The 16,141-nt window shown below is 37.4% G+C and overlaps 2 protein-coding genes across 2 annotated transcripts; both read right to left on the bottom strand.

Annotated features, from left to right (window-relative positions):
* Positions 1 to 3,621: 3,621 nt before the first annotated feature.
* On the bottom strand, positions 3,622 to 8,142 carry LOC113394754 (fibroin heavy chain-like). Its single transcript, XM_064217216.1, has 4 exons — positions 8,081 to 8,142; positions 7,394 to 7,977; positions 4,413 to 4,479; positions 3,622 to 4,206 (listed from the first exon to the last, which is right to left on the bottom strand). Exons 1-4 carry the CDS (start codon positions 8,090 to 8,092, stop codon positions 3,745 to 3,747), a joined length of 1,125 nt encoding a protein of 374 aa, XP_064073286.1. The 5' UTR covers positions 8,093 to 8,142; the 3' UTR covers positions 3,622 to 3,744.
* Positions 8,143 to 8,906: 764 nt separating this feature from the next.
* On the bottom strand, positions 8,907 to 13,281 carry LOC135193669 (uncharacterized). Its single transcript, XM_064217215.1, has 3 exons — positions 13,252 to 13,281; positions 11,423 to 13,195; positions 8,907 to 8,981 (listed from the first exon to the last, which is right to left on the bottom strand). The coding sequence occupies exons 1-3, from the start codon at positions 13,279 to 13,281 to the stop codon at positions 8,907 to 8,909; spliced, it is 1,878 nt and encodes a 625-aa protein (XP_064073285.1).
* Positions 13,282 to 16,141: the final 2,860 nt, after the last annotated feature.

Below are 16,141 nucleotides of genomic sequence, written 5' to 3'. Positions count from 1 at the left end.
CACTACGACATAAGTTTCACAAAATATAATGTTTTCAATAGTTGCGGTATCGAGTCTAACGATACGAGTATAATTGAATCCTAAGTAAACCATTACGTTGACGTTGTATAATTTTCTTATTGCTTATTAAATATATTGATGTAAATAATTGTGACTGGTTTGTTGGTCTAGTACAGTAGTTCCCAAACTTATTTTTCTCGTGGACCACTTTCAAAATTTTACTGGTTTCGGCGGACCCCCTGCTGCTACATTTCTATCACATTCTTAAAGCTGCCACAAAATAAAAATTGTGTCGCTTCTGAGTTCTGTCCCTATATTCCGATAGGTAAAATAAAAACGAAAAATGGTACATTTTATAACACTTTATTTATTAAAGGAATAGAATTACAAGAAAAAAATAATAAGGTAATATAGGTTCAGGTCATAATTTTAATTAATGGGAAGGATCAAGTCAATGAGTTCACGCGCTCTGTGTATTTGCGTATTTTTTGTCTGCGGCTTCATTGTTAAAACGTGACAAACTGGCATCGAAGCTCAAGCCCCGCCCTTTTCCCGTCGCCCGCGCACCGCTCGCTCTTTCCGAAAAGGAATAGTTTTGATAAAATAGTTACTTCAAAATCAATTTTAAATGATTGTGTAATTACTGTTTTATAAAATTAGTAGTTATTTGCAAGAAAAATTACAAAATTAATTGCTCTGCAATATTGCTTATTCGGCCTTTTTAGTGAGGTAGTGCTTCTCTCGTGAAAAAACAATTGAATATAACGTTGTGTTTGTCTTCAAATCGAAAGAGGACAATTAAAATATCTGTACGTTACTAAGTTACCTATCTCTACAAGCAGTTGTGATCAACCGACTAGTACACGTAAATAAAATACTTAAGTACTATAACAAAAAAAAAAGGTAGGTACTTACTTTTCTCCGGCACTAGCAAACACTGATATAAATTTTCTCACACCTTTTTTTCGAAATTCCGGAAACAAATAAATGAGTTTGCCTTTGGCATCAAGTATTTATAGTGGTGATCAAGTTCATGTTTGAACAAGCATTAAGCATTGTCGGGCGGATAGCTCTTTGCAAGTCCTTACACGAAATTTTACGTAATATAGAATACGCAAGTTTGGACAAATAACAGTCGCTTGCCTTATTAAAATATTATCTGCTTAGTTAGGTACTTAAAACAATGTAAGTAGGCCCTTATAAAAACTATTCTTACATTTTTGCTCTTTACTATCAAAAGCAGATAAATTTTCGTGGACCCCATTAACATTTTATGGACCCCCATTTTTTATTCACGCCTACGTAGACCCCCAGCAAGTCTCCCGTGGACGCCTGGGGGTCCACCTGGACCACTTTGGGAATCACTGGTCTAGTAGATGGCTTATAAGGAAACATAATTAGGTTCTTAGTTTAAATCACGGGTTAGTACAAGTTATTGGTATTTTCATAGAGTTTCCTATGCTGCGACGCATATAAATACACGTGTTATGATAATACTAATAATAAATACAAAATAATGAAATAACAATTTTATATATAAGGGGTTTTCCAATAGGGACGCTTGAACTTTGACAGCTGATTGCGGCCATGTTGTTTGAGTGACAGCTGTCAAATGCAGTGTGTTATATTCATTCCGTCCTCCCAAACCACCATGGCAGGTTACAGTGTCGAGCAGCACGTGCAAATCATAAAATTGTTTTATGAAAATGGGTCTTCAGTTCGAGCAACGTTCCGCGCACTTCGCCTGTTTTACGGTCGCGAAAAATAAAATAGAATATATTTATTTAAATAACAATTATTGATCTTATACCTGGATACCTCGCCAAGAGGCTCGGGTTGGGGTACATGTCATCACCTCCTTGTGGTGTACCCTGGGCAACGGGGCCGGCTTGAGCTTGCTCCTCGGACACGGCTAACACTGGAGGGAGGGATGCCGCGGGGCTGCTCCTATTATAAGCAATTAAGATTGACGACAAAATAAATAATACATAATTAATATTCATCGTGATCTCAATATATATTGAAGTAAGGGTTATGTTTTAGTATTAAATATATTGGCACTCATATTCAATAAAATATGATGTAGATACCTTACGCTGAAGGCTTGTCCTATAAAAGACTTTAACGCAATCTAACTCTCGGTATGAAAATCAAAAGAAAAAGTAAAATAGCTTGCTCGTGGATCGTAGTGTATAGTTACGAAGATATTTTCTGTTTCATATTTATTTCTCATATTGTTTATTTAACACTGTAGGTAAAGAAACTATATTTCTTTATTAAATAATACTTGTTAGGGCTCATTACTGCATCAGAGCTCGAAATACCCTCCGGACGTCACAGTCAATTTTGATAGAAACTATCTTATAAATATAGAAAACAATTTATAATAAAGTTATAAGTATATAATAACGTTTTTGTCTCTGCCAAGTGCCATCTTTTATCCAAGAAGGTTTTATTTAATAAAAAGTCCCCTCAATAGAATACTTCTAGCGCTGCCCATAATTACATTAAAAAAAAATATGCACGATAAATGATATTTTTGTTTTAAAGACTTTTATTTCTCTTAAGTTAAGAATACGAAAAAACGCATACAATGAGAAATTACTGTTTAAACTGAAAAAACTGTTACAACACAAGTTTGTTTCGTCTTCTTGTGAAGTGTGTCTGTGTTTTAAGTTTTTTTTGTGAAAGCGTAAAGAGGGGTGTGTTATTATTATGTTGTTAATTGGGTTATTTGTTTATTTAAATATAATATTATATTGTTAATTGGGTTATTTTCACTATAAGAATGTAAGTTTTAAGTGTATATAGCTAATATTAAAAAAATCCGTGTCTTTGTATATTTTTTCTATTTGCGTCAAATATCGTATTTATTTCGATAAACCTACCCATGTTTAAAAAGTTCATTGTCGGCAAAGAGTAAAACGACTACTACTGTTACGGAAAAGAGCTCGTCTGTCTGCTCGTTAGAATTTACGAAATGGTAGTGAAAGTTGTGACTTTAAAATTTATTTAATCTTGTAAAGTGACGTTTCATAAGTGCTCGTAAGGGCCTACGAAACAAGTAAGCTTTAGGTATTGCTATATGTCGGAGAAACATCGTTCTTGTTGACATCGTCGTCAATGGTTTCGAGCTTAGTGGGCGTCGTTATGGTAAAGAACAAGCACAAAACAAACTATCACATTTTTACGGTATTTTAATTAAAATAAAATAAAAAAAATTAACAAGTAACAATACCGAGCAGCGGGTTCAGGTAACCGATCTGACCTTTATAGGCAGTCTTTTACACTTTTCAGGAACCAACTCGATATGTTTCTTTTTTCTAATCGAACAAAATGTATCCGTCAAAACTGTCTGAATCTCTGTCAATCAGATGGCGCGTCGACCCCGCTCGAGGCAAATGTTTCGCTCTGATTGGTCGTTACAAGAAATATAGCATTCATAACTTTTATTAAATTAGTATGGTTTGTAAATGAAAACATTAACCAACCCGACTCGTAGCTTCCTCCGACATATATAACATTGAAATGTCTGTCTAAATTTTGTTATGAATAAATTAGTAAAATGTATAATTTGATAACCGAACGGGGAGAAGAAACAAAAGCCGTTTTAAAAAAATAAAGTTTATTATTCATAGATTTATATATCTTCATACGAAACAAATGTAATCTTAGTTGGAGGGAGAACACAGCTAAGAGAGGACAGAATCACAATGCGCTTTGAACTAAATCTAATGATAAGATTCACCACCAGCCTTTTGAGTAGCCAGAGCCTAAGCCGGAGCTGTATCCAGAACTGTAGCCGGAGCCGTATCCGGAGCCATAGCCGTGTCCGGAACTGTAGCCGGATCCGTAGCCATAGCCGGACAGTCCGCTGCTGTAAGAGCTGTAGCTGGGAGCGGCCACCACCTTGTTCACGGACACTACTTGAGGCACAGACACCACTTTGCGCACGTTCACGACTTGTGGGACTTCGACGACGCGTTGAGTGTTGACTACTTTGTTGACGGTCACGACCTGGGCGGCGGGCGCGGAATAGCCTGAGTAGCCGCTGTATCCACTATAGCCTCCGTGGCCGCCACTGTAGCCGCTGCTGTATCCCCCGCTGATGCCGCCGCTGTAGGAGTGGAGGCCGCTGAGGAAGCCACGCTTCTCGCGCTTCTCACTTTCGGCGGCGACGCAGGCCACGAGGGCGCACATAAAAATCTGTAAGGCAAAGTGCAATATTTGTATGCACGTTGTATGCATGTATGCATAATATGCTGGATTATTTATTATATGAAAATATAATAAATAATCCAGTATTAATTATGAATCACATCAAGCTAAATATTGAAATATTATAAAATAAAAATAAATAAAACTAAAGAAACGTTAACCATTTAAAAAAAAAGCTTTATACAGATACTCACGAAAGCCTTCATATTGCAGTTTAGTGCGTCGGTAGGCGGTGAGCTCTGAGATGAGTGATAAACTCGCCTGCACCCCGCGCGTTATATACGAGCCCCAGACGCGATGGCGCAAGCACGTCCTCGCTGATCTTCCGCGCTGCTAGCATCGGCTACTATTCTTGCTTCGTTCATTGCCACTTATGTTTATGGATATTAAAAATAGTTGTTACGGTTCATGTCTATTAATACGTTAAGGCTGCGAGCTTTTACTCAATAATATTGTTTGTATATAAATAAGATGTCCTCTGCACCTTCATTATCTTTTGAGGTTATATCTTATATTCTACAAAATGAATTAGCAATGTTGTAATCTCTTTGTCAATTATTTTATGTTCTTTTTGAAATGGCATCGTATCGAATTGTCACTTAGGGCTTCATAGCTGCAATAAATTAATTTATTCAATTCGTAAGAATAATAAACAATAACAGTATTTACTGATTAAATACTTTTTGTTGCCTTAAAATATTCGATCGCCACGATTAACAAACTTGCCCTATTTATGGTTACATATTTTTTTAATGTAAATATGAGTCAAGCCCGGTCTTTATCTCATTTTCTAGACGGAGACAGATTATAGTGCGTACTTAGTTATGAGGCCAGACTTCGTTGTCATTACAAAACTTTGAAAGTATAATTTGCATGAGTGTGAGATAAATTGACGTGGATTAATTTATTCATATTTAAGTGATTCAACTGGTTCAGTTTCTCGCAACAATAGAAAATAAATGATAATTGTAGCAATAAAATGAGCTCATTCATTTAAATTATGGAAATATTTAAAATAATAAAGTGAGTTAAATTAAAAAAAACTTAAACTATAGCGCCTGCACTTTTGGAGTCGGCGATCGTGTCTAAGCAGGTTTGCTTGCTTTGGCTAACAAGGTATTAAAAAAAAAACTTATTATTTTGAGTGAAACAAACACGTCAAGTGTCCAGCAGCTATTTTTAAACCCATTATAATTCACTTTGAATTATATTGAATTTATAAATCCCTTTGACGTGAACGTTCAGAGCTTATTCTATGACTCAGCTTCAATGCGGCTTGGCTGATACATATTTGGCGGAATTTTATTGAAATTAGACACAATATGCATCCCCATAAGGTTATCCTTTACTGCCGAGCACTATATGGATTATAAAAACAAATTAAGCACATGGGAATTCAGTAGTGCTTCTCTCGGTATGAACCCGTAATTATATGCTAAGATGCTGGCGTTCTAAATATAGGGCGATATACGCTCTTTCATAAAATGAATACTTTCTTAAAATGGACATTTAGAGCACTTTTAAGATGTAAATTGAATCAGGTAATCAATAAACTCGGGTTGCTGAAATATTGGTTTGAATAATATCTACTAATAATTTTGGATCATTTTGAAACGATATTTTTTTACTAGCTTTCTCATCCTGCGTGGTATACAGTTTGTGACTAGAGGAGCAGACATAAACCTGCTGAAGTCTTGTGTTTATAGTAATGAAATAAAAATACAAAGATTTTCTCTTTATGACACAAAGTTCAATGTTAGTATAGAACACAATTAAATCGTTGATTATATCATTCGATAACTCATTCTTATCTACCAAGCAATGCCATAACATTTTTAATACTTATTATTAAAGATAAGGTGAAGGTACCTTTTGTAAGCGTTGACTGAGAATCCCACGAGTTTTGAATTCGCTCCATTAATACTTTCTTATTGACATGATATGTGTCTCGCAGTCATCAAGAACAGAACTGAATTGAATTGCTTTAATAAAATTGCATTGTGACTTTTATATATCTTTTAATTACTATATAAATTACTTTACTGCGGAAAAAAACACTCTAATTAAGAAATGTTAAGAGCATCTTAAGCTCGTTCAGAATTATTAAGAAACATCAATAACTTGACAATGATTTCGACGTTAATTTGTAAAATATATTGATTTAAAAACAAATACAATTTACGTCCTAAATAACAAGCGATTCTAAAAGTAAATTTGAACAATGTACATTTTTATCGAAAAACACATCAAACTTGGCAGAGTATATAAAAGCTTGTTACCTAAAACCTTAATAATGAGTTACACTTCGAATTAGGAAGTAGTCAGCAAGTAAGTGTAAAACAGTTTACAAACACAATTAGGTAATATTACGTATAGTATCCAGGAGTAGGAACCATACGTATTAAATGAAACAATCGCGTTAGGCTTCGCATTCATATAAATAAATTCGTATCTTTTCTACATTGGTGTCTCTTTTTGGAGCATGTATTATATTGTTTTGATCTGATTTAATATTTAATGTAACACTTAGTATTTATTTGTTTCAATTTGAAGAGGAATGAGTCAGTGTAGTTACAGGCACAAGGGATATATGTATGTAATATCTTAGTTCACAAGGTTGATGGCGAAGAGTCATTTGGTTGCATACCAGTCCTATTTGTAATTCCTGTAGTTAATAGCTCTTGTTGATGACCGAAGTTGAGAACACACTTTATTTTTAATGAAATGGTTCTCATACCAATTTTCCTTTAAACATGGATTGATAAATTGAACTATTCATCGAGTATTAGTCATTGATATACGGTACGACTTCATGTCTCGCTTTCGAAATAGCGTTGATTGATTGATCGGTTGATTACGTTAGGTTAGTTATGCACCGCGTAGGGCGGGAAAGAGATAAATATATATCAAACAATATATCATTGACACAATTTACAAAATAATGTTATGTTAGGTTTTTACTTAAATCTCAACATGAAGGTCTCAACATGAAATACGTAAATAAAATATTAGGTATTTTTAGTAAATTGATCTTCAGGTCCGATTTAGTCTGATTAGTTTTTTTTGTAATAGGAAAATAAAAGTACAAAAATATTAAAAATAAAATTTTAATTCAATATAAATAAAATTAAACTTGATACATTTTGACTAGATGAACAGGTTTTATTGTGTTCACCACCAACCGTTGGAGAAACCAGAGCCATAACCAGATCCGTATCCGTATCCGTAACTGGAACCGTAACCGTAACCAGCGTCGTAGCCAGATCCGTATCCAAGCCCGGAAAGTCCGCTGCTGTAGGCGTTGTAGCTGGGAGCGGCTACTACTTTGTTAACGGACACTACTTGAGGCTCAGACACCACTTTGCGCACGTTCACGACTTGTGGGACGTCGACGACACGCTGAGAGTTGACTACTTTGTTGACAGTCACAACTTTGGCAGCTGGTGCAGCGTAGCTGATTGCAGGTGCTGCGTAACTGATCGCAGGTGCTGCGTGGCTGATCACAGGTGATGCGTAGCTTATCGCAGGTGCTGCGTGGCTGATCACAGGTGATGCGTAGCTTATCGCAGGTGCTGCGTGACTGATGACGGGTGCAGAGTAGCCCGAGTAGCCACCATAACCGTAGTTGCTGCCATAGATACCACCGTACGAGCCTCCATAAGAAAGACTGTCAATGGAGTGGAGACCGCTGAGGAAGCCTCGCTTCTCACGCTTCTCATTCGCGGCTGAAGCGCAGGCCACGAGAGCGCAGATAACGATCTGTAATCGTAGGAACATAAAAGTTTTAAACGGTACTCGGTAAGCTATTACTTCGCTTCGTATAATTCATCAAAGTAATTGTTTACTGACTGCGATTACTTACAAAGGCTTTCATTTCGTCGCGTCGGGAGACTTGTAAGATGACAAAGTTCGTGAGATGAGTGATGTCGGAGCTGACGCGCGGCGCGTTATATAGTTATTCTTCGCTCGCGCGGTGGCGCAAGGTTGTCCTCGCTGATATTATAATATGCGAATATTAAAACTGTATCAATTCTGTATCTTATATTTGCAATTTTTGCAAATATAAGTGATTTGTAAACAAGGTTGATATGTTTTGTAAGCGATTTTTCTTCGTACATTATGCACGAACTGTTTCCCCCAATAATTTGACATTGTGTTATAAAATACTATTAATTGATTAATTAATTTTATTATTAAAGGTTAAAGGCTAGGTAAGGTTAGGTTAGGGTTAGCGTTACGGTTCAGTAGTTAAGATTTTCAGCTTCAGCGGTTTCGGTTTCGGCTTAAGAGCTAGGGTGCGGCCGCTAGGCCGCGCCGCGGCGCCCCGCGGGCTGCCGCCCGCGCAAAGTTTCGGTTTGGGTTTACGTTTGATTGTTATCGATTTATAAATTGTCCAGGGTCGATATGTTCACTCGGACAGGATTAGGGTTGGTGCCGCGTAGACTAATGTCTACTATTACGACCCTTCGAAAAATTTTAAATAAGTAAGTAAGTAGTAAGTACGTAAAACTTCCGGTTACTATGAGTGACTATCGATTTTAATATTTTACTAAAAGTTTTTTATTTTTTATATAAGAACTGTGTGTGTGAATTATTTCAGTAATTTATTATGATTTGTTTGATATTTTATTTTCTATACAATTGAAAATAAAACATAGATAACATATATAATAAATAATGTAAGAGCATCACGACGCTTTATGTCGGCTGGCCTGACTGCGGCGGCTGTGTACGCACACGTACGCGCAGTTACGCGCGACAAGCTTAATAATGACAGATTTTCAGAAGCGGAAATTCGAATAATCGCTCTTAATATATTAGCTTAAAGAAGAAGAAAAAAATATCCTTAAAAAGAACGATGGGTCACTTATCACCAAAAATGTTTCGGTCTTTTAAATGTGTAAAAGGTCTGGGAGTAAATATTTTTAAGCTTCATTATATTATTACATGTTTATTATTATATATTTATTTTGAATGAATTTAAAAAAAGCTGTTTTTTCTTAGACGATAGCAATTTTATGTGATTTTATAAGAAGACAATGTAAGTTTTTATTCTATTTTTTTATTTAAATTATTATATTTGCTTAATATTTGCAGCAGCAGCAGTTGCAATAACAGTAGCAGAAGTTGTGCAATATTATTGGCTTAATCTTGGATAGAGTCATAAATATTAACGAATCGAAATCAAATTAAACCGTAATCGCAATATTAATAATAACGCCGTTAAAGTAAATGTAAATATGAATGAAGGACGGATCGCAGCTTTGACCTTGTGATAGTTTCGCGTCGAGGTGATTTGTAAACAACGAATGACCAACCTTATTTTTGAAACTTACAACAGATTCATTCAAATGTTTTGAAAATAGTGTTAAGCGGTTTATACTTTCCACTTCAACATAATATGTGTCTATTTTATTGTAAATATGTATCTAATGTCGAATCAATATAATAATATTTTTATTTAAAATAGTTTTCGTAATTGAATCCTTCAAATATTGTGTTTATCTTCATTTGAATAAATATAAAGAAACAAATCAGAAATATAACTACTTATGACCGTGTGAGTCGCAAGAACTCATGCACTATTTCAACTAATTTGACAAGCTGTTCATTCGCTCTTACTGCAACAGGTATTTAGCCGAAAACTACACCAGTACTAGGTAGTTGAGGCAATGAGACGAGTATTACGTCTTTTAGTTATAATTATCACCATTTCTCTAAGCTGTAGATGCCACAAAGATAATTTAATAATATGCAATTTAAAAAAGAGACGCCTGCTCCCCTTCAACTTGATTTCCCGACTTTTTATTCTACAATATCACAACATATACTATGTTGTCCCGTAGTCGGTTCCTTTTTTTTTCGAACGACCTAAGTCTAACTGGAATTAGTCCGTCTGGTCTCCACCATTGCCAATTCTAGAACTTTCAATGAGATACCTAATATCGATATCACTATCGAGAGCTCTTTTTTATGAAGTTGAGCTCGGTCAACAAGAGAACAATCTCTTGTTAAATATTGCGCCAAAATATGTTGGGTCCCGTGGCTAAAGACATATCGAGAAGTTTTTGTATGGTAATTTTCTTAGGAATACCTACAGATAAATGAGTATATTTTTAGGTAGATTCTAAATTTCTACGATCCCTTTAAAATTGTCGATCACTTGGTTTCGTAGGTCGATGCCTATTATGCAGTACAAATATATTAAATAAAGAGATATTTTTAAACATTTTTCAACGCATTTATTCTCTAAATAATATTAAAGTTTTATATCAATCGAATTAGTAGGTTTTGCGTGAAACTGAACAAATAATTAATTTGTTTATGATATTAGTATTATATATTATGTATATTATAGAGCCGAGATGGCCCAGTGGTTAGAACGCGTGCATCTTAACCGATGCTTTCGGGTTCAAACCCAGGCAGGCACCACTGAATTTTCATGTGCTTAATTTGTGTTTATAATTCATCTCGTGCTCGGCGGTTAAGGAAAACATCGTGAGGAAACCTGCATGTGTCTAATTTCAACGAAATTCTGCCACATGTGTATTCCACCAACCCGCATTGGAGCAGCGTGGTGGAATATGCTCCATACCTTCTCCTCAACGGGAGAGGAGGCCTTAGCCCAGCAGTGGGAAATGTACAGGCTGATTATGTTTTATGATTATATTAGTATTATAATTGTCTACATTTATATTTCATCATTTTAATTATTTTCGAAAAAGAGTGGAGCAGCAAAATACCATTTTATCGTACCAATAGCATTATGACTTCCTTTTTTTGTATTGAATGAGTATTAGAAGTGTCCATATCGGACTACCTCCTTTCTCGTACGTTTGCTGCGTAAACACTGGTTACCACTACCACTGTCACTTTCACCCCTACTATTTGTTTTATTTACACTCGAAACTCGATCCCGTGTTTTACAAACGAAACTCACCGTATCGATTCGCGAATTTTTTATATTGTTATTCAAGGGTTTGCATAATTTTATCACTGGATTCCATACTTTTGACAGTTGAAACCCATCTTCCCTGTTGAAATTACTATATTTAGTAATTTCAATGGCTTCTCGTACCAGTCGGGGTATGTAATGGCGTTCTGTCGCGAGTATCTGAGCATTATGAAACTCGATCCAATGGTTCGGCCCGGCTTCCAGAAGATGTTCCGCGATGGCTGATTTCTTGGTATCATTGTTTTTTACCGCCTTGATATGTTCGTTGATACGACAAGATACCGTACGTTTCGTCTGTCCAACATAGGATTTACCACAACTACAGTCGATTTTGTAAACTCCGGGTTTTTCCAGGGGAAAGCTATCTTTAGGTGAACGCAACATTTGCCCTATCTTCTTGAAAGGAGTGAAGATAGTCTTCACCGCATATTTGCCCAGGACTCTAGCTATCTTATCTGTCACTCCTTTAACATATGGCATAAATGCTGGTTGTCTTTCAACCCTGTACTGTCGCAGCAACTTATGATCCCGTGTAGCTGTGTTTCCCACTTTATATCCATTCCGCTGTAGGACCTTTTCAACGTGTGCTAGCTCAGATTGTAGGTGGTCTTCATCACAAAGGTCATATGCGCGATTGGTCAAAGATGCTACTACAGCGTTTAAGTGTCGAGGATGGTGGTGTGAGTTAGCATGAAGATATCGGTCGGTATGCGTTGTTTTCCTGTAGACAGTATGGCTCACAGAGCCGTCCATACGTACTCCAATTTTAACATCAAGGAATGCCATTTTTCTGTTCTTCTCCATTTCACAGGTGAATTTAATTTTTCTGTGGATGCTGTTCAAATGATTTAAGAAATTCGTTGCACTATCACTGTCCCCCTTTATGATGGCAAATACGTCATCTACATACCTCTTCCACAGTTTGATAGTAGTTACAGCCTTTGCCGTTGACATGGCTATCTCCTCGAAATGTTCCATCCAGATGTTGGCGACTAGAGGAGCGACTGGACTCCCCATTGCCACACCATCTATCTGCAGGTAGTACTCGCCTTGGTAAACAAAGTAACTGGTTTCTAGGCAATGGTGTAGCAATTTTATATATTCAGCCGGTATGTTATTTAACTGTAATTTCACCTTTATAACATCCATACATTCAGAGACCGGCACATTCGTGAATAATGACTCGACGTCAAAACTGACCATCAAGTCGTCAGGGTCAACCGTAGTCGAACGCAAGATGTCAACAAATCGTCTGGAGTCCTTGACATGAGATTTTGTCTGGCCTGCTAACGGTTGTAGTACTTTAGATACATGTTTTGCCAATTCGTAGGTGGGCGAGTCAATCTGACTTACTATCGGCCTCAGCGGGATATTTGGCTTATGTATTTTGGGTAGTCCGTATAATTTAGGTGGTTGTATGTTTCTCGGCCGGAGTAAATATTTTGTTTTCTCATGTCCAATAGCATCCCTATAGGTCTTGATTAAAGTGGTCGTAGCCCGGTTTGTTCTTGCCGTAGGGTCATAGGTGACTTTTCGGTAAGTATTTACGTCACTCAGTAGATGTCGTATTTTCTTGTCATAGTCTGTGACATCCATAACCACAGTAGCATTCCCTTTATCCGCTCTAAGGACTATTAGGTCTTCATCCTTCTGTAGTTCTCGTAAAGCGGACAATTGATCCGACGTAATATTAGGTTTAGGTGGTTTTGATTGACGTAATATAAGGGCGGCATCTTGTCTTAATATGTCTGCCTCAAAAGTAGGTATATTATTACGCTGAATCACTTCTTCAACACTACCAATCACGTCTTCATAAGGAATGCATTTTGGAGTAGGGGCAAAGTTCAAACCTTTTTCGAGTACCTCCCGAGCGCCTTGCTTCAACTCTTTCTTCGACAAATTTATCACTGTACGAGTATCATTCGAGTTTTTAGAGTTAAAGCCAGTTGGTTTTTGCCGTTTTACTAGTCGCTCGAATTTTCTCTCTTTCTTGAACGCACTCGACTCACGAAAACGTTGAGCCTGTTGGTAAGTGATACGGTCACAAAAATCAAAATCTTCCGTTGTCAATGACGCACTGCACTCAAGATGTAAACGATACAACTCATTCCGACGTTTATCGATTTCAAATCGGGTGTTTCGTATAGTTTTACGCAACAACTTTACACTCGCATTTCTCAGAATGCTCGCGGAAGTCCAGTCGCTCCTCTAGTCGCCAACATCTGGATGGAACATTTCGAGGAGATAGCCATGTCAACGGCAAAGGCTGTAACTACTATCAAACTGTGGAAGAGGTATGTAGATGACGTATTTGCCATCATAAAGGGGGACAGTGATAGTGCAACGAATTTCTTAAATCATTTGAACAGCATCCACAGAAAAATTAAATTCACCTGTGAAATGGAGAAGAACAGAAAAATGGCATTCCTTGATGTTAAAATTGGAGTACGTATGGACGGCTCTGTGAGCCATACTGTCTACAGGAAAACAACGCATACCGACCGATATCTTCATGCTAACTCACACCACCATCCTCGACACTTAAACGCTGTAGTAGCATCTTTGACCAATCGCGCATATGACCTTTGTGATGAAGACCACCTACAATCTGAGCTAGCACACGTTGAAAAGGTCCTACAGCGGAATGGATATAAAGTGGGAAACACAGCTACACGGGATCATAAGTTGCTGCGACAGTACAGGGTTGAAAGACAACCAGCATTTATGCCATATGTTAAAGGAGTGACAGATAAGATAGCTAGAGTCCTGGGCAAATATGCGGTGAAGACTATCTTCACTCCTTTCAAGAAGATAGGGCAAATGTTGCGTTCACCTAAAGATAGCTTTCCCCTGGAAAAACCCGGAGTTTACAAAATCGACTGTAGTTGTGGTAAATCCTATGTTGGACAGACGAAACGTACGGTATCTTGTCGTATCAACGAACATATCAAGGCGGTAAAAAACAATGATACCAAGAAATCAGCCATCGCGGAACATCTTCTGGAAGCCGGGCCGAACCATTGGATCGAGTTTCATAATGCTCAGATACTCGCGACAGAACGCCATTACATACCCCGACTGGTACGAGAAGCCATTGAAATTACTAAATATAGTAATTTCAACAGGGAAGATGGGTTTCAACTGTCAAAAGTATGGAATCCAGTGATAAAATTATGCAAACCCTTGAATAACAATATAAAAAATTCGCGAATCGATACGGTGAGTTTCGTTTGTAAAACACGGGATCGAGTTTCGAGTGTAAATAAAACAAATAGTAGGGGTGAAAGTGACAGTGGTAGTGGTAACCAGTGTTTACGCAGCAAACGTACGAGAAAGGAGGTAGTCCGATATGGACACTTCTAATGCCGTCAACATCTACCCGCAAACGTCAGTCTCGTGAACAAGACATTCGTAGATAATGTCGAAATATCGAGCTCCACCAAATAAAAATAAAAAACATGGTAAATATCCCGTTTTAGATAATGTTAGTAATAAAAATAACCATGTTAATTTAAAATCTTATATAGAATACCGGTACGGAACGGAGTGCGTAAAATTAGTAAAACATCTAGAACGCGCGCGAAAAAAGTGTGAGTGTTTGGAGGAAGCATTAACGTTCCTCATAAAGTGTCGGGACGCAAATGTGATTCCAGTGTGTGTACGGATAAAACCACGACCGGACATTCATGGTTCCGCGAGCATTCTGAGAAATGCGAGTGTAAAGTTGTTGCGTAAAACTATACGAAACACCCGATTTGAAATCGATAAACGTCGGAATGAGTTGTATCGTTTACATCTTGAGTGCAGTGCGTCATTGACAACGGAAGATTTTGATTTTTGTGACCGTATCACTTACCAACAGGCTCAACGTTTTCGTGAGTCGAGTGCGTTCAAGAAAGAGAGAAAATTCGAGCGACTAGTAAAACGGCAAAAACCAACTGGCTTTAACTCTAAAAACTCGAATGATACTCGTACAGTGATAAATTTGTCGAAGAAAGAGTTGAAGCAAGGCGCTCGGGAGGTACTCGAAAAAGGTTTGAACTTTGCCCCTACTCCAAAATGCATTCCTTATGAAGACGTGATTGGTAGTGTTGAAGAAGTGATTCAGCGTAATAATATACCTACTTTTGAGGCAGACATATTAAGACAAGATGCCGCCCTTATATTACGTCAATCAAAACCACCTAAACCTAATATTACGTCGGATCAATTGTCCGCTTTACGAGAACTACAGAAGGATGAAGACCTAATAGTCCTTAGAGCGGATAAAGGGAATGCTACTGTGGTTATGGATGTCACAGACTATGACAAGAAAATACGACATCTACTGAGTGACGTAAATACTTACCGAAAAGTCACCTATGACCCTACGGCAAGAACAAACCGGGCTACGACCACTTTAATCAAGACCTATAGGGATGCTATTGGACATGAGAAAACAAAATATTTACTCCGGCCGAGAAACATACAACCACCTAAATTATACGGACTACCCAAAATACATAAGCCAAATATCCCGCTGAGGCCGATAGTAAGTCAGATTGACTCGCCCACCTACGAATTGGCAAAACATGTATCTAAAGTACTACAACCGTTAGCAGGCCAGACAAAATCTCATGTCAAGGACTCCAGACGATTTGTTGACATCTTGCGTTCGACTACGGTTGACCCTGACGACTTGATGGTCAGTTTTGACGTCGAGTCATTATTCACGAATGTGCCGGTCTCTGAATGTATGGATGTTATAAAGGTGAAATTACAGTTAAATAACATACCGGCTGAATATATAAAATTGCTACACCATTGCCTAGAAACCAGTTACTTTGTTTACCAAGGCGAGTACTACCTGCAGATAGATGGTGTGGCAATGGGGAGTCCAGTCGCTCCTCTAGTCGCCAACATCTGGATGGAACATTTCGAGGAGATAGCCATGTCAACGGCAAAGGCTGTAACTACTATCAAACTGTG

This window comes from Vanessa tameamea, chromosome 15 (assembly GCF_037043105.1).
Source record: "Vanessa tameamea isolate UH-Manoa-2023 chromosome 15, ilVanTame1 primary haplotype, whole genome shotgun sequence".
Classification (NCBI taxonomy): Eukaryota; Metazoa; Arthropoda; class Insecta; order Lepidoptera; family Nymphalidae; genus Vanessa; species Vanessa tameamea.
The sequence above is the reverse complement of the archived record's forward strand: the minus strand, read 5'-3'. Positions and strand labels throughout refer to the sequence as shown.